Source organism: Glandiceps talaboti, chromosome 23, assembly GCF_964340395.1.
Source record: "Glandiceps talaboti chromosome 23, keGlaTala1.1, whole genome shotgun sequence".
Taxonomy (NCBI): Eukaryota; Metazoa; Hemichordata; class Enteropneusta; family Spengelidae; genus Glandiceps; species Glandiceps talaboti.
In genome coordinates this window covers 8,939,878-8,965,131 of record NC_135571.1, presented here as the reverse complement: position 1 = coordinate 8,965,131, position 25,254 = coordinate 8,939,878, and the positions used below count along the sequence as shown (strand labels likewise).

Here is a 25,254-nt window from a genome sequence, read left to right as displayed (position 1 = left end):
TGTCGGCTGAAAACAGGCAATTTGATTTACCTGATAATGCGTTGATTATACTGAGAACTTACAAAAAAAAGTAGGTATAAATCTTTTAGCAGAGAAATGAATAACAGGATTTTTTGAATAAAATATCATTTATCTCCAGATATGTAAATGATATACAGTCGTCAGCTATAAGCTTGAATATGATAAAAAATTATAAATTCGTCAACTTCATCGAGTTGAAATTCAGTCAGACTTAGTCTGTAAGGTACGTCGTGACGGGGCGCCGTCACACATCGGCCAACTCTTCGAGAGGAGGCCGGTGAGGGCGAAACGTCACGCCGTATCTTACAGTCTATGTTGTTATGTGAGTTGTTGAGTAAATATTTACAGTCTACGAAAACAAACAAATCAACAATCAATAATGCATAGAGTTGAAAACAAAAAGATTAAGGTAAATATGTTGTCATCACCAGGGCCTTTCATAAACTCATACTGAAAATACTCAATATCTGAACAAATATCAACTGAAGTCGGACTTCTTGAGAAGTTACCCAGGTGCTATTTTAGCACCCAAAATCATATGCCATTACACTAAACATAGTCAGGCACTGCAATAAAACCCATTTTAAGTGCAGTGTCTTCAACTAGATTTGAAAATTTTTGTGTACCATGTTAGTGCCAATGTGTACATTCGATAGCATTCAACATCATCTTCTGCCATAGTTGCTAGCAGTGTGCCCTCTAAGCCAATTTTTGGTGTTCCCCTATCTCTTACTATGTGGTGACTCACAAGAAATGAGGTTGTAAACAATATGCTCGATCATGATCATGATTACTTACATGTCAACATCTTTAAAAGTTTCACATATTTCCTATAAATTAAATGATTTTACATTGTCAAAAATGATTACAATGATAAAAAATTACCAAGCTCACCAAACACAATTCATTTAAGTTAAATAATGTTTTCGTCATTTCTAACTTGCCATCAGCCACCCGTGTGCAATCCCCTTATATGATATTACGCTGTCGGCCATATTGTAATCATGTCAATCATTTTTTCGGGGCATGATTACTGTGATTACTAATCATGATTGTGATTGGTACTTATCAAACGAGAAATCATGATTGTGAATGTGCAAATCGAATGCGCCCCGTTTGTTTTAGTTTTCTAAATAGCAAATAATGGCTATATATATACAGGCATCCTGTAATAAACAGCAAAATTACCTCCAAACAGTTAAACTTTTAAACTTGTCTAATATCCCTTCACACTTTACAGCATACCAAAACCTGCACAGTTAAGTATGGCTTCATCCATTCGATCTCTGAATTCTTTGTAAGTTTTGTAGATTGTTGGAATGCACACCTCCTGGAAACATGTCTCAGCAATTGGTAATCGTTGACTGTGGAATGTAACCTGTATCTTGTCATACGACTTAGGTGGCATGGTTGGACAACCTGTGATAAACTGTAGAAGTTTTCCAAGTGATACAACTGATTTGTCATCAGTACCTGTAATAACAACAAGTCAACATGAACAGAATATGAATGGTGGATAATAAATGAATTTCTCTGTAATGCCAGTTGCCAATTGCCAAGAATATATCTTACAGGTATATTCAAAATAGGTAGCTAGTTTTTCCCACAGATTTATTCACATGTGTGAAGTAGTTTATGGCCTAGGAACACTTGAAGTGGACAATTTTAAATATTTTTGTGTCATGGTGAAATAGTTTTGCATGAATATTAATGTTACACTGCAATTGTACAGAGAGAAATAGAAGCTTGTTCATGCACATGGAACATACTTCAAGTTATTTTGAAAGTATTGAGTTTCTTTTTCAAGTCACTAAATTGATGTTACAGACTAAATTTGTGTGATCAGCTGTAAGTAATTTACCTACAATTGTGACGTGAGGTACTTTACATTTAAAAAAAGGGTAAATTTATAGAAAAACTCCCAGGGCAATGAGTTTAAAATTATGCCATTTTAAATTCAATGTTTTAAATAAATATCTACAAAATGATGTTACAGGTAGTATTATTATATCCTTCACCGTATCTATACAACCTGTCTTTTCTCCTTAGCAAGAACTTTTTCAAAAACATTAGCTGTTTTTCACAAAACTAAAAAAATTCAACTTATCAGGATCTGACAGAGTACTAAGTCCAGATACTGTTAGAAATATTTTACAAAACTAAAATCTATATAATCATGACATTAAAGTGGCCATATATGGATGAGGATTGGGTATTGGATGGAGTATGCATTTGCAAGCTTGTAATATAATTGCAAGTTTAGTACAGGGTGGTATTGTGATCAGATACATACCAGCTGCAATCTTTCTTCTATCACACTCTTGTAAGTAAGTGGTGAAAAACTCTGCAGTTTTTCCTTTGTCTGTTGTATCCAAATCATCAAAGTGTATCAAAGGTGACAATTCACAAAGTGATACCACTGTGTCCGCTTGTTTAGGAAATACTATACGTACAATATCATTACTTCTGCCCAAGACCTATAAAAGAAAGTATATGCAAAATTCACTGTGGCAGCAGGGAGGATGTCTTGAGACAATTCATGAACAATTTGTTTGTGGAAGTTTCCAAAAAAAGTGTACACACACAACTCTGAAAAATAATGCAATCCCTTTGCAAGCCATTGAATTCATGAACACTTAATAATAATCTTAATTTATACTGGATCATTCTTCAAAATATAAACATTTATCTCCCAAGAAGTCCGGTGAGGGCCATCCCAAATCACTTTTTAGTAGCTATAGCCACATGACTTAAATAATCCTTTTCAGAAAAAAAAGAAGATTTTTCTCTTAAATCAGTAGAGAAAGCATACAGTATATTAAAATTAGAATATTGATGCACTTAAAATACAAGTCAATGAAATTTAGCCCTAAAATGTACTAACACTGTCAATTGATGTAGAAAAATGATGAGAATATTACACGTTATAGCTCTAACATTTCATGGAAAGGCTGTTCCTACCTCAGCAAGTGACAGACTATTAAAACCAGTTCTGAATTGATCCAGTTCTTCTTGGCGTCTTTTAATGATGTTGTGTAATAACAGTTGTTGAATACAGTAATGTTTACTTTTATCATTGACCAGTCTGTTGACAAAACCTGCATCTGCTAGCATGGTTATAATTTCTGGTGTCTGTCCTAGCTTCTTTAGGTGGTCACCATTACTATCCATAATCTACAGAGGAATTAAACAAAAAAAAATAAACAAAAAATAAAAAATAAATAAACAAACATAAAAAAATCTGTGAACCATTTCATCCAGTGGCAATCTGTGAGGCTAGAGGTTATAGTCGAAAACTTGCAGTAACATTTTCGCAATTGCAGCTGTCTAGTCTGAAATCGGTTCAAACAGTTTGCATTCTGAATTTGTTTATTGTTGCCAAGAGACTCTCTCTCTTGATCATTCTTAATGCCACTTCCATTTTGAATTTTATAAAAAAAATACTTTTTGTTCTTCAAGAGGCGTACACTGCTAAATTGCTATAAATAAAATGTTAATGTAATAAAAAATGAATATTTTCTTACACTTTGGATATTTTCGCGAATTTCATAGTCAGGTACATCACTGATATCGAGGTTGACTTCCTCGATAGAACCAGTAGTGACGTAATCCTTGACAGACTGGGCAAGTCCAGCAAGCCCTGGTCCTCCCCATATGATAGAATGTTGAACCATTCTACCAACCATCATATAGATCTTTTTAACCAGCAATACGTCGTCATGTGTTGGTACTTTATGGTCATCTTCACCTTCAAAGATTGGGTCAACATCAGGATCGTTATCTTCATCTGGTTCAGCATAGTATCCAATCATGATATGCTGCATTAATAGGGTGAAGTACTCCCTCATTGGTCCGCCAAGATCGCATGTGTTTGTGCTGTCAACAAATTCTACTTCTGGACAGAATCGTAGTTTGTCAGCATTTTTATCAGTATAGTAACTCTGCTGAATACAGCAATGATACATCATTGGTATCTTCCTGTCTACTTTTATATCAAAGCGTTCTCCTCTGTTTGGTTTAATTTTTCTTTTAATATACTCTTTGAGTGCTGCTCTCTCATGTGCAGTGCTTTCTACGTCATTTCGTGCAGAGTCTATGGTAGAACTGGCGCTAGGAATCCCTTTAAAAAAGAGTGTACAAATGTAGTGTGAACTGTAACTATTCTATTACATGAGGTTCTTCATGTATTTGATAAAAGTGTCACACTGTATGTAATATTTTCATGACTAGATTACTAAATTGTTGTAGTAGCTGGTTTGGAATCTTTAGGTTGCAGGTTTGAGCTTTCTTGTTACCCGTACCATATGTTTCTGAATGGCTAACTTCTTTGGAAAGATTTCAATCCATTATGCCCAGTCAACCCGGCTGTTGACTAGACAGGTTGAAATGTGAATGCTTTAGTCATATGCACTTACAATGGCTGAAATGAATTGTATGCTCGTAATGAAGTATACATGAGGGCTGTTGTGCCAATATAGGTGTAAAACTCTGCAGAACAAGGAAACACTTATCAAAATAAGAGAGAGAGAGAGAGAGAGAGAGAGAGAGAGAGAGAGAGAGAGAGAGAGAGAGAGAGAGAGAGAGAGAGAGAGGGAGAGAGAGAGAGGGAGGGGATGGAGAGAGAGAGGGGGAGAGAGGAGGGGGAGGAAAAGGGAGAGCATCCATGATTACATCAAAAGGAAATGAGTGATTGATGTAAGAATTAATTAATGCGTTATAAACTGTTAATGAAAACTCATAAGGTGTGAAGCCTTAATTTTTAAGAAGAAATTGATCTTTTTGTCAAGATGTCCTCTAGGTAATTTCAAAATTCTTTTCCTTCTTAAAGAGGTCTCATCGTAATTCTGTTATATCCTACTTTGAATTTAGGATTCCCACCATAGCCTCATAAGTACACTATCAATATACTTACCAGGTACACATACTGTAGTGATAGGTGTACCAGCTCCCCCTGAATCCCAGCAATAAGGTGTCACAGTCACTGTATATTCAACGTTAGCTTGCAGTCCCTTTATAGTGTACATTTCTTTCCCTGGCTCCAGATAGCAATCATCAACTTCGAGTTCACCAGGTCCAAAATGAGAAATCCTGTAATTGTCGACATTACCAACCGCTGCTTTCCACATAATGCTTACAGTATCGTCTGTTACTTCCAGAATGTCCATTTTTCCAGGGATGTATGGAACTGTAAAGTGATGAGGTAAAACAAATAACTGAGTAAATAAACACTAAAAATATAAAATAGCGCCAATGGCATTGTAGCACAACTGTACAGTTTTTAAAAATATTTATCCACATGCTGATCTATGTTAGGTATAGATGTTCATTTGCTGAATGATTATCTGGTTGCCTATCTAGCCCTGTTGTTATCTTTGCAATATATATTATCATTTAGCTGTTGCTATGGGCATGGTCTTGTTGCTAGGCATATCTGCATTTGTTCACTTGTTTAAGAACCTCTGTTATCTTTGTGAAACACACCATCATTTGGCTGTTGCTATGGGTGTGCTCATGGTTGCTAGGGATATTTGCATACTTTTGTTGAATGTTTCCCAACTTGCGTACCAGTTTAGGTTATTTTAGCAAAATATATTGGCATTTGGTTGTTGCTAAGGGCGTGGTCATGGTTGCTAGGGCCAATTGCCAAAATGTTTTAAACAAAATCTGCAGAATAACAGTGCTAGAAACATCTTGTCAAATTTAAGTCTCATTGACCAAAAAACTTTGAGATGGTTTTGACCAAAATTCACATTTTTACACCTAATTTGCACATCCCTGATGAGATCATTATATGCTTAATATTTCTTCATCGATACATTTCCAAATGCATCCCCATTAAATTTCAGCCCAATCTGCACAGTAGTTTTGAAATTATGTTTTTGACTAAAAAGACACATTTTTAGACCTAATTTGCATATCAATGATGTGATCATCGTGTCAAGAACAATTCTCAATCTACACACCTATAAGAACATTCCCACCAAATTTCACACTAATCTGCTCAGTAGTTTTTGAGTTTTTGAGCTCATATTTTAACAAACTAAAAATACCATACCTGATGATTTTACCTTGCCGCCATGTTTGGTGGTAGATTTGCTGCTGCTTCCCCTGGACATAGTGTTATGGTATTTATAGCAGAAGTGTTATAAATCAGCCTATTAACAACAACAAAAATGAAAATCGATCAATCATGGGATGAAGATGTAAAACATTCCCTGTGTGGAATAACGTTTTACATTCTATGGAACTAATCACAAAAGAGGGAATATCAGTTTTTACCAGTCTAAAATGTATTTACATTTGTCTGCTTGACCATTTACTGTTCAGTTTTGCCCCATTGTAATAATCCACAGGCCTAATTTTAATCCTTCAAAGCCTGACAGCCTATATGTATATTTAGGGTGTAATTAAATAGAGTTACAGAAAGAAGTATCTATCTATCTAAGATCTATCTGAGATCAATTTATCAATTTATTTATCTATCTCTATCTCTAATAGACTCTATATATCTATCTATCTATCTATCTATCTATCTATCTATCTATCTATCTATCTATCTATCTATCTATCTACCTACCTACCTACCTACCTACCTACCTATCTATCTATCTATCTATCTATCTATCTAGCTAGCTAGCTAGCTATCTACCTACCTACCTAACTAACTACCCCTCTCTCTATCTGTCTATCTCTCTATCTATCTATCTACCTACCTACCTACCTACCTACCTACCTGCCTGCCTGCCTGCCCATGGCCTACCCAACTGTCTATACATACCTATAAAATCATCCGTCCAATTGTCTGTCCCCATTCAATTACACAGCTATCAGACATTCCAAACACATTCCACAAAAAGCCTGTTGGAACCTATCTACAAGTTGTATCTATTATATATCACTTGTCATGGAATTACAAGTACAAATACACATTGCAATATACAAGCTGACTCAGATTGGATGCTATAATCCAACATGTAGTATGTACATGAACAGTGTGGAGGGTTGTTTAAGGTCAGTTACTGAAAGGTCATACATGACGTCACACTTTTGTTACAAAGTCCACCAATAACAATGGAGTTTATACAATGAACAATAACCTGTGTGCTTTGATAATAGCTGATTATTTGAGACTTACTTCCCTGTTTAAGATTTACTAGTATAACACCATAGGTATTTATAACTAAATATATCCACACCTTAATTCTCAGACAACAATATTGGACGTCAATATACATGATATACTTTTATGAAAAATGTTTAGCTATAAATAAAACATACCAGTACTTTGCAGGTACTGGTATGGTAAAAGTGAGTGTATGTTGGCAATATAATTACCCAAGAGAAATTAAAATTTGCAATGAAAAACCAGGAAAAAAACTCTGTGAAAAAACGTTCAATTTCAACTTCTAATGTAGGTATAGCAACTCTATGCCCTGTAGAGGTGCTAATGCACAGCTCAATACCCCTCCCCCCAAAAAGCAAACAAACAAAAACAAAACAATAATAACAACAAAACAAACAAAAATGCATGCTAATGTGGTTATTTTCCAGCTCAGCTCTCGTGGAAAGGTTGGGAAGGCGTTTATCACGACGTCACTGTAATGTCGGTACATTTGGAACGTCAACCATAAACTCTATAGCTTAGATACGGATTGCAAATTGTGTCTCTAAATGCCCAGAGCTAACGATAGAAGTAGGGTCACAGCCAAGGCGAGAGGGCGCTGAAATACGCTCACTGGTCACCACCGGTGACGCGTTGACGGCCTGGCAAGTCGACGTAGGGCCGTACGAAGTAACAGTACTTCAGAGTTTCGAGATGGCAGCAGCGAAATCACAAAACAGAAAAATATTGCGACTTACATAGTTATTTCAAGGGTCATTTATTGTAATGTATTATACCAACGCACCAAACAAATACAAATTTTCCACCGGCAGCCTGGAATGTTAGAAAAGTTAGCGACACGGAAGTCAGTGGGTTTGGCAGCACCTGTCTAAATCTAACCCGGCATATATAGCTGTGTGTATGACAACAAAGCAGTTGTCATGCCAACTTACCTGGGTAACTGCGGATCTTTCACAGGTCACAGTTGACACGCAACAACTTGCTTGCACTTTTCAAGTGTGTCTAACTGTTCGGAACTCTTTTTAAAATAACTGATAAAAGTTAACAAGACAACAGTCGAGTTTCGGGTCTTGCCAATACCTGGTGACTACAGGGTAATTATACACTGCGTTGACGGGTGTGGTCAGCTATTTATGGCCAATGTCGAAACACCGATAACGACGTTTACTAAAATATAACGTGTTTACATATCGTATTCTAAAGATCGCCCGAGCCCGCTGACGGTATTTTACAGTGTGACCTATGAAGTAAAGTTGTGAGAGTTCTTTATGACCTGGTGGTGATGGAGACGCCTATGACTCGAAAACCACTGCGTTTTGTTGTTGACTGGCTCCCGGGACTGGCTACGCCGATCGGTAAAAAACCCAAATTATCACTTTTAATATCCACATCATGTGAACGTGGTAGTAAACTGACAAGGTATCAATATCAGGTTCCACACAGTGAAGTCATGTAAACTGCAAACAAGTAACTGTCTTGATCAATCAATCAATCAATCCATCCATCCATCCATCCATCCATCCATCCATCCATCCAACAATCAATCAATCAATCAATCAATCAATCAATCAATCAATCAATCAATCAATCAATCAATCAATCAATCAATCAATCAATCAATCAATCAATCAATCAATCAATCAAAAGAATTTGTACAGCGCCAAAACCCAATACGATGTTAATGTTCTATGGCGCTGCACAGGAACTGTACAATAGAAGATCATTGCAAAAAGTTAGAATCATTCTTGAATTTACTGACAGTGGGTGATGAGGGGTGATGAACGAAGGTCAAGTTGGCGCTGCTCGACAGCACGCACGTTCACTGTATGACTTTGAATTGAGTACATGAATAAGACTTTTGGTTGAGCGAAGTGAACGAGTTGCGGGTTTAATTATAAAATTCAACGATAATATATACTAGTAACCATGAGTAATGTCATTGATTGCTTTATATGGTCATCTATTTGCATTTAAATTTAATATTTCGGCAAATAATTTATATCACTTTAGATGGATAACGCAGTATGAAATTACTGCCGGCAATTGATGTCTCATCGTGCCTAATGGTTGATCATTTCTTTGTACATCGGTATATCTCTGAGTGCAGTTGGCAACTCGTCTTCACTTCCGGATTTGGCTTTGGTCTTCACCGGAGGTAGGAGGAACTTTCAAAAACCTTTCTGTATAAGAATGAAAAGAACTCACTGACATGCAGACTGTAAGATACGTCGTGATTTGCCTGATGTTTGAGGGCGCCCGTCACGGCGTACCTTACAGACTAAGTGACATGCAATTCATGCCCAAAACAGACATTATTTGGTTTCCAATTCAGCATACTTTCGTAGAATGCAATTCCAGTGGCTTTGCAATATCTCTGTAACACATCACGTGGATTCTGTGCCAAATCATCGGCCTCTATGACAACGGGTTTCTGACCTTTCTCGTTGACCACGGTATTAAAGAAATTATACATGGGTTGAAATAAACAAATTCGGCGCACGAACTCGACATCTTTTTGTACACCTCTCTCCTGTAATTCAAGAAAACTTTGTACATTGTACGATGTGCCACACTTGGGTCATGGAGAGCGAAGGTTTGTGGGTAGCCCTCTGGTATTAGTTTGAAATCCCCCTCCCCTCAGTCCCCCCCCCCCCAAGCAGTTATGGTGATCCACTATTCTCATTAGACTTTACACAATTTTCGCAATTTTATTATTTTGTTCTCGAATACGTAAAAAAATGTTGAGAGTCGGCAGTGAAAAACTAGATGGGGTCAGGTAACCGGAACCAAACAATTCTTTAGGCCTAATAAGAAGATGCAAAGATGAGGACACACAAGTCTCCACATCAACATTATTTCACAAATTTGTCATAATTATGATACAGGGTAAAATTTGGGGATAATGGATATAACATAATAATAAAGTCCTCTCATAGCATACTGCATCTCTTTTATTACAACATTGGTATGGGAGTAGTTGATGTCAATAAGAAATTAAGATTAGAGTTTATCACATACATTTGTCATACATGTATAATGTGAATAACCTAAAAAGAAAAATTCAAAACAAACTTGTGAACAAAATAAATAACAACAAGCAAATAGTTTAAACATTAACTTTATTTATTGCACAAAAGCAAGTCTCATTTATTAAGATATAGAGCTAACATCTAATCTACACTACTAAAGAACAAAATATATCAAGGTACTGTCTCAGATTGTGGTACAAATTCATACAACCCATAACACCAAAGTAAAGAATTTTGTGTATGTACCACGATCATTTATAGCATCCATGTCAAGTGTAAAAGTATACTGTTTCATTTGCTAATTGACCACATTAGAAAGGCCACATGCTAGGTTTGTAAATAAACCAATTGAAACAGTATATTTTTACACTTGATATGTATGCTATAAATTAGTGTAGCACATAGAGAAAGTGCTTTACTTCAGTGTTACTCATTGGCAGTGGATAACTATAACATGGGTATTAACTGTGGATTTCTGCTACTAAACATTAATTATCAGATTCATTGTCTCAGTGCACAGAGGAAAGCATTTTGGCGATTATAATGTTGGTGTACACTACAGTGAATAAAAAAGAAAATACAAACAAAGTGTACTTATTGAAATGAAATCGTTGTGAAGATTATAACGATTGTAACAATCTGAGACAATACCTACGTCATACATAATCTATAATACACTATTTATATACATTTGATTGAGTTCTACTATTACTGTACATTTTAGAAGTTTATAAATGGATATACAAAGCAGGTTGCATTGTTATTTTGTCAAAAAATGTAAAAAATATTATAAAATAAAGCTGAAGCAGCAATATCATGGTAAATTTCCTTATACGTACAATTTGACTTTACGTAGGCAAACCACTTATTTTGTTTCCATTCGGCACTCTGGCAATCAAGGTCTTGGTTTACAAAGATAAACACATACAAAAACTATTGTTGCTTGGTGTGTTATATTACACAAGTTGGTGATAGCGGTTCCTATATTGTGTGAATCTAATCATCCTGTGATCACAATAATGTAAAGATTGGAAGTCCACAAAACTGTACATCAATATGTTGCAACGATAGTTTTAGTTCGTTTCTATCTTAAACTGAGACCTTGATTGCCAGAGTAGTAACACATACTAGTAACGCTGATCAAGAGCAAACAGACCTTGATTGCCAGAGTAGTAACACATACTAGTAACGCTGATCAAGAGCAAACTGAGACCTTGATTGCCAGAGTAGTAACACATACTGGTAATGCTGATCAAGAGCAAACTGAGACCTTGATTGCCAGAGTAGTAACACATACTAGTAACGCTGATCAAGAGCAAACTGAGACCTTGATTGCCAGAGTAGTAACACATACTAGTAACGCTGATCAAGAGCAAACAGACCTTGATTGCCAGAGTAGTAACACATACTAGTAACACTTATCTCATTGATGTACAATTATTATCTACCAATCCACATTTTCAGACTCATGCAATTACTGCATTATTAGTTTGAAGGTGAACACTGAATTAAATCAAAATCAAAGACAACATGATTAAATATAAAAATGATTATCACAAGTTAAAAGTAACAAAACAATGTAAATACAAATGGCTATAAAATAAAATAACTAGACAAAACAGAGGGACAACACACTAAATTAAAACTGACTGGAAAATGCAACCAGGTGTGTAATGTTTGCATTTTTATAAAGAAAATAAAAACATTCCAAAATTATCAATACACATTTAGTTTTAAAAAAGAGATACATGCATTATATTTACAGGAGAAAATAGCAAAATAATTTTGAATTTGTTCAGGAAAATGACTTCCTGTTCTATATACAAATGTGTCATAACTTTATAGACACATATAAAATAGTTAGTTTATTTCATAGAAATAAACACTTGGCAAACTGCAAGTTAAGTAGAAATAGTAACTCTAGAGGGCGCTATACATGAAGAGACAACACTATGTTCAAGGAACATTTTACCTTGTGTGTATATTGACATTTTGTCAAAAGTATGTAGTCTCACAAATATTTGAAGCTCAATGGCAGCAACTAAAGTTCGATATGTGACATAAATGTGGTTTATCTGTTTCTAATGCAACTTCAGAACAACAAAAAGCTGAAAATTTTCATCAGCTTGGTAGTTTAAATTGCTCTAATAAACAGGTTATATCGCACATACAAACAGTTCGCAGTTCACAGTTTTTAAGCATCAAGTTTTTTATCTGTCTTGGTTGACGACCAAGCTTAGTCAGCTGTAACTAGAGATTTTGTCATTCTGATGAGGATTGTTGACCAAACCAGATCATACTGCTACCTAGTGGTCAGCTGTAACTAGAGATTTTGTCATTCTGATGAGGACCGTTGACCAAGACAGATCATACTGCCACCTAGTGGTGAGCTGTAACTAGAGATTTTATCATTCTGATGAGGATCGTTGACCAAGACAGATCATACCGCCACCTAGTGGTCAGCTGTCATTAGAGATTTTGTCATTCTGATGAGGATCGTTGACCAAGACAGATCATACTGCCACCTAGTGGTGAGCTGTAACTAGAGATTTTATCATTCTGATGAGGATCGTTGACCAAGACAGATCATACCGCCACCTAGTGGTCAGCTGTCATTAAAGATTTTGTCATTCTGATGAGGATCGTTGACCAAGACAGATCATACTGCCACCTAGTGGTCAGCTGTCATTAAAGATTTTATCGTTCTGATGAGGATCGTTGACCAAGACAGATCATACTGCCACCTAGTGGTCAGCTGTCATTAGAGATTTTGTCATTCTGATGAGGATCGTTGACCAAACCAGATCATACTGCCACCTAGTGGTCAGCTGTAACTAGAGATTTTATCATTCTGATGAGGATCGTTGACCAAACCAGATCATACCGCCACCTAGTGGTCAGCTGTCATTAAAGATTTTGTCATTCTGATGAGGATCGTTGACCAAGCCAGATCATACTGCCACCTAGTGGTCAGCTGCAACTAGAGATTTTGTTATTCTGATGAGGATCGTTGACCAAACCAGATCGAAAGCTCAGTGTTGAAACTTTGAACTGCTTGTGTGTTATAAACTGTGTACAATGCAAGTCATTCTTAAAGTTAATACTTGCATTACATTAAGGTGATAGTACAAGTAAAGTAAATAAACAGAAATGTACTAAAACAATGAATAATGTGTTAAAAATAATAAAATAATGCAATAAAAAAGTCAATGTAAATTCAGAATGAAAATTAAATAATATATTATAGGGATGTTTGTTACTGTTATTTATTTATCCTTTAATTGTATGTAAATGGCTGTGTGTATAAAAGCACTATGTACATTTTTTTTGAAATACACCGATTTAATAATTGTTAGGTTTAGTTTGTTAAGCAAGGTTTACCATATATAGTCTCGGTTACAATGCCTCTTGCTCCCAGCATGCAGTGAGTATGGGGAATTACAATGTTGCTAATTGTTACAAGATGGCTGCATGAAGAGTTGAACCATAACATGACCGCTATAGTAAAATCACATGGAGACAACTCTTGCGAAGATTATTTGGATTTATCTCCTTACAAAGATGGTTTTCAAAATGTTTATACTATTATACTATGATTTCTGGTAAATATACACAGAATTGAAAAAAAATGAAAATGAAAATTCAGAATCATTTTTGTCTAATCAGTGACTATCCCAGATCTTATCATTGGCCATGTTGCTCCTTACAATCGGCGACACTGTATTTTCCCAAACTCTCTGCTGGGAGGCAAGAGGCTGGGAAACCGAGCCTATACCATATGAAGTGGCTATATCTATTTATAGATATGTTATACATTTTCACTTTGCTGCGTATACTTGGCAAGATTTTTTACCCTGTAGCCATGCATATTATATGTTAACAGTTACACTGTAATATTTTGTTAAAAATATTATATAGACATATTTACAATTACCTCTTCCTACTTGGAACTATATTTCATGAAATGCAACATCTACTGGCACAGTATAACTGATCAACTGTATATATGTAATTTTAATCATGTGTATAAAATACACTATATATTTTGAGTCATATTAAGTACCTTGCTGTGAATTTCTGTATATAAATATGTGAGGGGACAGGCCCAGACTAGCTGTACGCTATTTCCTGACTCCCCATACTATGGTATAGAACTTAGAAGTATTCACCGATGGTGAATTTGAACAAATGAATTGACATTCCTATTCAATCAGGAACTATAGTATCAGGTATTAAGTTTACTACTGTAGGCAAACTAAAATGATTCAACTTCTGTCCATAATATGAACAAGAAACACCTCGGCATTTGGCTAGGACAACTTAAGGATTAACTTTGATGACATGCCACAACAGTACACATGCCAGTTTCTAAACCAATGATTTGCCACAATTGGTTTTGATAGATTAACTGTCACACAAGATGACATGCCACAACAGTAGTGGGCAAACATACATGCCAGTTTCTAAACCAATGATTTGCCACCACAGTCACACAAGACCCTTTTAACATCAGGTAAACTTACAACATGGTGGCAAAGTGTTTGTTGTACACTTCAGGATGGTGTTTCTGTAACTGTTTCAACTTTTGCTTCTTTTCTTTCAAGGACAGTTTCAAGTCATCTATGATCAGATTCATTAGCTCTTGCAAGGCATTCTGGGTAACACTTAATTTATGGTCTTCGTATTCTTCTCCAGATATCTTGTCACAATATGTTGCTGAAAAAAGGAATAGTACATTTATTGTAGACATTTTTCTATTTGTTTGAAACTCTGTTATACAGGATGTTTTCCCAAGGAAAGTAGTCTAGACAGGAAATTCCTAAACTGCTTGTAGTACTTGGTGAATGAGTACATGTAAATGCATCATGTATCCTTGCCTCGTTACTCTGTGCACTAGTTGTACAGTACAGCATAAGAACACCTTTCTGATTTGTTGGCTAGGTGTCAGCCCAGTGTTAGCATTGGAATGGTGCAGGCATTAACCCTCAATTTGTTAAATAATTGATGATGAGGTATTGGTGCAAGGCCGGTGCAACATCAAACTATCCCAGTGCAGGTAGCCCACTCAGGCTACCACTGATTATGTGATGAGGATTGAAGATTTATGGACATCAAAGTATTTTAATAACACATATATTTCCAATACAGGAAATCTGTTTTCAGTTCAGGAATATGAGACTACAGGTCACAATCCTTGGGCTACTCATTTCTGAAACTGGTAGCCCACTAGGACTACTAAAGAAAAAAGTTAATTTCAAGTCCTGCAGTGCTATATTTGTAGTGTGATGCTAGCCCAATCAGAAAGCAAGTCTTGACCTATACTGTGCTGTACACATATAAGTGTTATATTGGGGTACATTTGTGGAATTCAAAAAATAGAAAAGGAATACATCTATCTGATGACAACAGTATTTATCACATTTGATTCTTTCAAAAACTTTCTCTCATTATCATCTTGCCTTTTTCGACATCATTGCGACGGTACTGATGTTATTTTATTTGATAATAAACATGCATGTATATATCATATCTAACTTTGCACTCTTTGAATCTAACCATAGTATTTAGTTTGAACTTTATCTAAAAGGCATGCAACAAACTAATACAAAGAACACACCTTTTTTCCTGTCAAAGAAGCAGCCTGTCTTCCTTACACTACACTACTCTACGCCGTCTAAATTATCCAAACTGGGATATGAAATTCTACGTACAGTAAGCCTCTCTGTATTGGTACCAATTTTCCGATTGAAATTTTACAAACACTGCATATAATTATATGCTATTCAGCCAACCTTTGTTCTAAGGACACTGGGTGGAGTTCAATGTCCTCCAAATCTATTACTCTCTAACTCTGCAAGCTGTTATCTTGTCACATGTATACTTGTAAAGTAGTGGCCAGGATTCTGCATATAGTACATGTACATACTGTTATGAAGTACTGTGGTTCTTGTTGGCTGTATTGCATGTAGTTGTGTTCTAACTAACTGCACACAACATCATGCGTGTGTATTATACACTGTCACGTATAGGATGCAATGGGAAGGGATGGGGTAGAGGGGTAGGGGAAGCATCCTGTACATTGCCAGTTTTACTTTGTGGCACCAAGTTTTTTGTATTCTTGGCCCTCAGACATATTCATGTTGTCACATTACCATGAAGATATCCTAAAAGTTTTTAGAAATCAAATCAAAGAACCTTAGTAGAAATTAACAAATCTTGTGCATCTGACATAATGGCAGTGCCATAATTCTAAAATTACTGACAGTCCCCACCTTACACACACACACACATGCACGCACACACGCACACACACACACACACACACAGAGCTACATAATTCTTGTTATATGTCATGCAAATAGCAATCACTCAATTCCTTAGTTGTCTTCTACTCCATGGGCTACATATGCTTACCCTCCTGTCTGAAGACGTTTCAGATGCCCCTATTGCAGGTCAAACAGAAGTACATTTTATTTTGCTCCCACCACAGTGTGGAAATTGTGTGCGTCAGTGGTGTGTCAAATTTGGCTTAGAGGGCACATTTACAGTCACCGACTGTCATATTTTAATGGCATGTTTAATTTATATTGTAGTTTGTATTTTTGTGTAGTTGCAAATTCAAATTGCCTAATATTGGGAAAAATAAAGTTACATATTGAACTGAATATGCATTACTGTAGGCAAACCTGAGACGAAGTCAACCTTATTCCAGGACAACCCTCTAAAATGAGATAAAATGGTATTGCAGGTACTGAGTATTGTAGATAGACAGTCACGTGTTATTCTCTCAAACAAGAGCTGATATTTCTTGCGATATATCATGTGATATGTGTGAGACAATCTGATTGGCGGTTGTGTTGATCTACAAATGAATCTATGAATAAATAGCTATTCAGAAATAACGCTTTTGTACATGAATGAAACCACGGCCTATTGACAGTGTGTCTTGGACAGTGCTGTAAAAGTCTTCACGACAATGACAGGTGTATACAGACTTACTTGTTATCTGTGCATCTCGACCATTTCTTGCAGACTGTATTCTGTGGTCTACATCGGTGGTAATACCGTCAGGTAGCAGGAAGACTTCACTATGTTTATCCATCATAAATATTACAAGTTGTTCAGCTTGGCCCTTTGTCAGCATTGGGTGGTTCAGAATTGCGTTGGTAAATGTACGCCGAACTAAAGTACGGTTTTCAACCTGAAAACAAAGATAATTAAAAATGGTATGCATGAATAACTATAAACGAGTCATTAGATGATTAGAATGTTTTCATCAGGGCTGTGTATAAACCCAGATTTAAATTACTATATGTGTGAGTACTTAAGAAAGTTGATGAGACCACACTTTTGATATTATTACTTCTACTGTGTTCAGTATGCCATCTGATGATAGCCAAGAGTCAAAATAAGAAAGAAATGGTATTTCTTTTGAGTCACCACATAGTAAGAGATAGGGGAGCACCAAATTTTGGTGCATCACTAGAAATTGTGTGCGTCAGTGGCATGTCAAATTGGCTTAGAGGGCACACTGGTCACCACATAGTAAGAGATAGGGTAACACCAAATTTTGGTGCATCACTAGAAATTGTGAGCGCCAGTGGCACGTCAAATTGGCTTAGAGGGCACACTGACTGTGTTATTTCTATAATAATTGTCTTCTATAAGGCTTTCATTTATGATTATGGAACAAAGCGCAGACTGTAAACACAGACAATACACAGACAGAATATATGACTACATGGCTCTGTTATTATTGTTGAAGACTGTCATAGAGTTACCGAGTATATTATTGTTACACACAAACACTTCTTACAGTACATGTGGTTTGTTACCTACATCATTAATGTATTTATAAGAACTGTACACACATGTACAAAATGTACTACAGGTATGTAGCAATGAAGGATATGCCATGAAACCTCTGAAGGGATTAAACCAGTAGACAGACAGACAGACACACACACACAGACACACACAGACACACACAGACACACACACACACACACACCTCTCAGTGTATCATTCCTTACTTACCTCCTTATTAAGCACCATGCTGCCTGGCAATGAAGCACATGCCATGAAATCTAGTAATCTTTTCAAGTTATTCCTCGTTGTGCTGTTTAACAGCAACATGTGTAGTTGAACGGCTTCCAAAGCTTGCTCACACTTTCCATCTGATAACAGTTTTTGCATAGCGAGATAAAGTTCAAAGAATCCTTTAGGTAACATAGGATCTTTACGGTTGTGATAAAAGTCTGACACAGCTTTGAATAACGCACATTTCTTGATATATTCAACTTCCTCTATATCGTCTTTTTCTATGGATCCACTATCTCCTATCAGGCTTTCTACTATTTGTAGACTTTCTGGATGTTGATCCAGACAATTGAGAGCTGCAACTATCCATGGATCACTGTCACTATGGAAAGAAATATGGAAAGAAATGTACTGAAATGTAATGAAGGGCCAGTGGCCTAGTTTATGCAAATAAACATTGATTGATTGATTGATTGATTGATTGAAACATGGAAAGATGGAAAATCATTTTACTATGGTTCCATACCAGTGTTTTTGTTAAGGGTGGTAAGTAGGTAAAATCTACCAGGTTCCCCTGTCATTTTACTTGGGTTCCATACTAGTGTTTTTGTTAAGGGTAGTAAGTAGGTCAAATCAATCCGAGCTCCCCAGTCATTGTCATTTTACCGGGGTTTGATAGTGTTTTCATTAAGGGGGGTAAGTCGGTAAAATCTACATGAGTTCTCCTGTCATTTCACCAGGGTTCCCCACCAAAATTATGCTATGTGGTCTGGAAAGATTTGCAAATTGTACCAGATTGCCCTCCTCTGTTACCGGGGTTCCCAAACCTTAGCAAAAAACACTGCTACATGTATTTTCATATATTTCTCCTCTGGCCCTCCTAAATGCATTAAAATTTACCTAATATAGAAAATCAAGATTATCACAAAACAAGAAAAACACCAATCATACCTTACTAAACTCCTTTTCATAAATGGACTATCACCTCTGGCAAATGCATTTGAAATAACGACATTCTGTCCATCATCCTTCGTAGTCTTGGTGTCAACTAACATCAGTTGTAATACATGGTCTAGAAAGGGTAGGTCAACGATATGTAGTAACCTTTCCAGGGCTATTTCTTTCCAGATTAGGTTAATATCTGATGAAGAAATAAAAAATATTACATACGTATAAGAGATAAATTGCACTGCTGCATGTACATACTTGTGGTATTTGCATTGCCGTTCAAAACCGAAAACATTATTGCATAACTATATGCAAATGATATACAAATGAGAACGCTATTAGTTGTACACAAAAGTGTACGATCACATGGTACAATTTTACAGCAATTTGTTGTTTCAGATAACCAGATATGTAATAATAACAGAACCCCATGCCACATGAGTTCCAGTGTGGGTATTCGGGGCAATTCCCCGATATTTTTCTATGTCTCTGAGTGACTAAATGGTGAGAAGAAACTAGTGACAACAAATAAATACTAAAAAGTGTCTGTGATATGCAGCAAATAGCTTGATGTCGATATTAAATTGACCCTGAAGGTCAAAGACAAGGTCTCAAAAGAAAGCTTACACATAAATAGTAAAGGTATACCTGCTGATGACTGTAGGAGTATCACAAGGTGTACCAGAAAGAGTACTAGAATGACTTCTATGTTCACTACATATAAATGTGGAATTTTGAGTATTGAATATAAATTACCTGCTGGTGCTAATTGTTTCACAATGACCCTAGGACTACCATTTGGTGTACCGCAAGGAGTACAAGATTGAGTTCTATGTTCACTGTTTGGTGTACCGCAAGGAGTACAAGATTGAGTTCTATGTTCACTGTTTGGTGTACCGCAAGGAGTACAAGATTGAGTTCTATGTTCACTGTTTGGTGTACCGCAAGGAGTACAAGATTGAGTTCTATGTTCACTGTTTGGTGTACCGCAAGGAGTACAAGATTGAGTTCTATGTTAACTGTTTGGTGTACCGCAAGGAGTACAAGATTGAGTTCTATGTTAACTGTTTGGTGTACCGCAAGGAGTACAAGATTGAGTTCTATGTTAACTGTTTGGTGTACCGCAAGGAGTACAAGATTGAGTTCTATGTTAACTGTTTGGTGTACCGCAAGGAGTACAAGATTGAGTTCTATGTTCACTGTTTGGTGTACCGCAAGGAGTACAAGATTGAGTTCTATGTTAACTGTTTGGTGTACCGCAAGGAGTACAAGATTGAGTTCTATGTTAACTGTTTGGTGTACCGCAAGGAGTACAAGATTGAGTTCTATGTTCACTGTTTGGTGTACCGCAAGGAGTACAAGATTGAGTTCTATGTTAACTGTACATGTGGAAGTTTGAGTATTGAATATAACCTACCTGCTGGTGCTAACTGTTTTGTGATGACCCTAGGACTACCATTTGGTGTATCGCAAGGAGTACTAGAATGACTTTTACGTTCACTACACATACATGTTGAATTTTGAGTATTGAGTATAGCCTACCTGTTGGTGCTAACTGTTTCATGATGACTCTAGGACTACCGCGTGGTGTACCACAAGGAGTAGAGGATTGAGTTCTACGTTCACTGCCATGTAAGATTCGATGAAATAATTCTCCATATGGACTGAAAGGATTAGGATTACTGATAACACGATTGATATCAGGAGAGCCATTCAGAGCTGCCCTGTAATCAACAAATAGATATTGAAAGTCACATTTTCTGGAACATACTCCAACTATTTACATTTACTCAAGGATATTTCCACTCAGGCTTGCAGATTGATTAAACCCATGTTCTCTGTGGCCGTATTTTCATGAGTGTAGAGAGTGAAAGTGCAAAAGAAAGAGCTGCAAGCATGAGTGGCAATACCTTGAGTATCCACACTGAAACTCATACGACATGGGGGTTCAGGTATAGGCAAAGTGCAACAGCAACTGAGGGTGTCATTTTTTATCATATTGCCAGACTGAAAAAGATACAAGGTTGGTTGGGTCATGAGGAACATAGAAATAAGTGAATGTCCTAATCAGAGCTTGAAATTAACAATGGGTGGACTTGATTTAACAGGTAACCACAAAGTAGTGTTAACATTCAATCTTGTGAGACATTCAAAATCCACATAAGAAATCTAAATACCCACCACCACTCTCATCATAACCTTCCAGTTATAGTCCCTGGTGGACCAATTTTGGAAGTGAAGACTACAGGGTGCATGGTACATGTACCCAGAAACATACCAACACAATGCACTTGATCACATACCTGACTGCTTGTTTATGTTTTGTAAGTCCAAAACTACTTCTTCGTCGCCTTCTTGTTTTTGGACTTTTGGACTCTTTTCTTGGAGTCACACGACTTGTGTCATCACAAAATCTGAAGAAAAAAAACAAATTATTACTATTAGTATGACTGAATTGCCCTTGGGTAAAAAAAGCAATTGTTTGGTTCCGATAACCCAACCCAACCTTGTTTTTTTTACTTCCCACCTGAACTATTTTTAGGTAATTCGAAAAAAATAACAAAAAATCCCCAAAAAATTGCACAGTGAAAGTGAGATTTGAAGGTGTCATTGCCTTGTGTAACCCATAATGCAAAGACCATATGGAAGGGCTCTAGATAAACAACAAAAAAACATACCCTGAACCAGACCAAAGAAGAGTTATAAAAAAAAATTATGAATAAAAATCTTACCTACACACTCAATTTTGAAATTTGGCGTTATCAGAACCAAGCATTTTTTTTTTATTTGACCTTATCTATATCCCTTTCAGCTATAACAAATACTAATACTATGAAGTTTTCCATTTTGATGAGGATCATTGACCAAAACAGATTGAATTTTCAGTGGTCTTTACAAAGTTGAAATACTAACTTGTATAATCTTTGCCATTCATTGATCTACCAAGCTGACTTGTTTGTTGAACTTGAACTTTCTTTGTTGTTATTGTTGCTGTCATTAATATTTTAACTTTTATTAACAGTCTGCCCTCATGGTGTTACAAAACAGTGAGGGTCTTTGAATTTACAAAGTAAGAAAGAAGGCTGTCAAATACATTTGGAAATAAAAGCACACTTATATTCATTGACACCAGTGATTTTTAAATAACCAGTGGATACAATGCATTGCCACATGCAGTGTCAATGACCTAGATCTATGCATATTAAATACACATTTATGGTGTCAGGGATTCACACATTAATTTCAGATACATGGTGTCAAGGATTCACACACATTAATTTCATATGCATGGTGCATCATTTCATGTAGGGTCTATGGGTGCATTCATACATCATAATATACTAGATAATTCAGTGGTAGAGAACAATGTAACCTACCTATATAGACAACTATTGCTGTCTTCAAAGATAGTCTTCTTAGTTTGACCATGACTGCATGTCACACATTCAAACACGTGACTTTCCATTAATGCCTGTAATATGTACAGTAACAAAAGATTACAAAACAGTTATCATCATTGTCAAATATCTTTCTTCAGGGTAAAACTCAATAGCATTACAAACAACACAAAATGTTTAAAGGCTTGGTTTCTTTCCATTGAGGCCCTCGTACATAAATTCATCAATCACACACAAAATTTTCAATCCACTGAGTGGATTAAAAATTTCCACTCTGAAATACATTAAAAGTTAGTAAAGGATCTAAATATACAAACAGATTGTGAAAATACCCCAGATATATACAAAGTAAAAGTTAGGCAGAAAAATTGTCCCTGTAATTGTCTTTGAAGTGTTTAAAAGTTTTAGCCACTTAGATAAGATACCAGTAGTTAGAAACAATACATTGAGTGAACAGAGTTCACTATCAATTAATAAAAATGTTTGTTTTTAAATTTCAGTATTTTTTTTCGAACCAAACACACTGATAGTTGACTGGGAAGAATTTGCAGAGTTAAATCTACGAAAACTTAGCCCCTTTTTATGATAAAAATTACACACATTTTGTACCAAACTACTAAAAAGTTGACATCAGAGAGAAAATAATTCAATTTGAAATATCTAAAGGAAAAAATCAGACATCCTTACCTGTGCTAGTTTGATTGCGTTATCCCACATGATATCACATCCTAGTATGTCATTTAGTTTACACTGTAACATATACATGTTATTGTTGCTTACCAAACTACTCAAAAGTTGACCTCAGAGGGAAAACACTTTAAATATCTGGAAAATGATCTTACCTGTGCCAGTTTGATTGCTTTCTCTCTTGTGATATCACATCCTAGTATATGACTAACCCTCAGTAAGAATGCAATCAGAGAATCTACAGCCTCAGTACCAGTAAAACAATTCTCATGTGTTTTCATCATCTGTCTTCTCTTTCTTACTTCTACATTGTCTTTCAAGTGTTCTATGATGTCATTCCATAGTTGTGTAAATCGGAATGGACCTGAAGTCAAACAGATTCACTCATCAAATTTTAAAACTTGACAAATAAAACGGAAACACACACACAACTATAATCTAAATAACTTTCTCTAAAATCTATGTTACAACCTAGGATTCTTAGTAAATCACTGAATATGACAATACATATTTAAAATAGGAACACGTCAAATAATTGATTTTGTAAAAAAAAATAATATAAATATTGTAATGAGGCTGAACTCGATTAGTTGCTTGACCAACTATTTTTCAGTCTTTTTCTCTACAGTACAATGTATATAAAAAAAACTGCTATGTATTATTATCATTAATTTGAGAATAAATTATTATTATTATTATTATATATATTTGTACACTTTAATTAGACACTTCAAGAGTTTACTAGGGCCACCATAACAGAGCAAAGTCACAACAAATACAGTATTTTTGCAATTTTTGGAGACCCTGGCAAAAGAAGGAAGAAAATGATCAAGTTTGCATGATAGAATTATACCACATGGTGTGGCACCATTTCAGTGACAAACCCCAGTAAGACAACTTCCTTGGATGTGTTGGATTTTACTAAATGTAACTACATGTACTGCCCTTCAAACTATGAAACAGTATTGTCAGTAAATGTTTGTTTTCTTCACCAACAGATCTACAACAGCTTCTTTCAGTTTCTGTCTCAATTCTGTAGAGTTCAAGGTCATTATCTTGGTTCCCTTTGTTACATTCATGTGACATGTGAGTCACGGCAAAGTAACCGAGTAATACTAATACCCTGAGCGACTCGGTTCATTGGTTTTATGGGTTCAACCGTTTACAACTACTAAACGTTTTGTAAATGGTAATATTTTGGTGGTTCGTTTATCTTCTAATTAAAACATTTCTAATTATGTTTTACCATTGCACAATTCAATTATCTCCAAAATCAATTAGGCCATGGATCATTGGATGTACATCCATGAATAGGCCAACTCTGTCAAGTACAATAAACAATGTTTTACGGCAAGTTTTGTAGTGGGGTCAACGTCAACACTTATTAAATTCATTTCTGTAATGCTTCTGACGAAAGAAATACGTTTGTGTATTAACAGCATGATGTGATTTTAGTGGCGCTAGCGTTGTTACTGCTTAGCGAGAGCGACGAATAATTTACATACAATGTTACTGTTACGACAACGAGACGGTAGCTTACCACATTCTCAAAAGTCTGACCATCAAATCTACACTTAAGTGACCTGCCTCATTTTAGAGCAGAAAGAAGCACTGACTTTTCCTCTTTATTCGTGAAATGTTCAACGGCCAAAACAATTATATGTCGAAGATAAATACTGCGAACAGAAATTTGATAGTTGACGAGTTCCGCGGTTCCGCGACCCAGTGGGGACAACGATACTGGAGTGTACATGGAACAAGTCGCATCTAAACTTTTTCTGTGAACGAGAATGTAACTATGACCGACTTAAGATAACCATTTTGAGAATGCAGAAGGGTAAATGGTGTGATATGGAAAGTGCATACTCTGAATCTTACCTTTCCTGCCGTTGAAATCGTTCAGCTTTGTTGCTCTTTCTCGCAAAGGCTGTGCTCCCATCAACGTCGCCATTTTTCGAATTTCGTACCAATTATGAATCTCGCGAGGTTTGAGACAAGACGAGATTGA

General features: G+C 36.0%; 2 protein-coding genes across 2 annotated transcripts; both read right to left on the bottom strand.

The window, feature by feature from the left end:
• Window positions 1–676: 676 nt before the first annotated feature.
• Window positions 677–8,178, bottom strand: LOC144452694 (G2/M phase-specific E3 ubiquitin-protein ligase-like). The gene is made up of 7 exons (XM_078143839.1): window positions 8,077–8,178; window positions 6,077–6,176; window positions 4,934–5,206; window positions 3,546–4,141; window positions 2,983–3,195; window positions 2,315–2,498; window positions 677–1,494 (listed from the first exon to the last, which is right to left on the bottom strand). The coding sequence occupies exons 2-7, from the start codon at window positions 6,135–6,137 to the stop codon at window positions 1,256–1,258; spliced, it is 1,566 nt and encodes a 521-aa protein (XP_077999965.1). The 5' UTR covers window positions 6,138–6,176; window positions 8,077–8,178; the 3' UTR covers window positions 677–1,255.
• Window positions 8,179–14,692: 6,514 nt separating this feature from the next.
• On the bottom strand, window positions 14,693–25,197 carry LOC144453223 (DEP domain-containing protein 7-like). The gene is made up of 9 exons (XM_078144500.1): window positions 25,125–25,197; window positions 23,402–23,610; window positions 22,539–22,633; window positions 21,465–21,575; window positions 20,704–20,885; window positions 19,165–19,354; window positions 18,211–18,595; window positions 17,173–17,374; window positions 14,693–14,889 (listed from the first exon to the last, which is right to left on the bottom strand). The coding sequence occupies exons 1-9, from the start codon at window positions 25,195–25,197 to the stop codon at window positions 14,693–14,695; spliced, it is 1,644 nt and encodes a 547-aa protein (XP_078000626.1).
• Window positions 25,198–25,254: the final 57 nt, after the last annotated feature.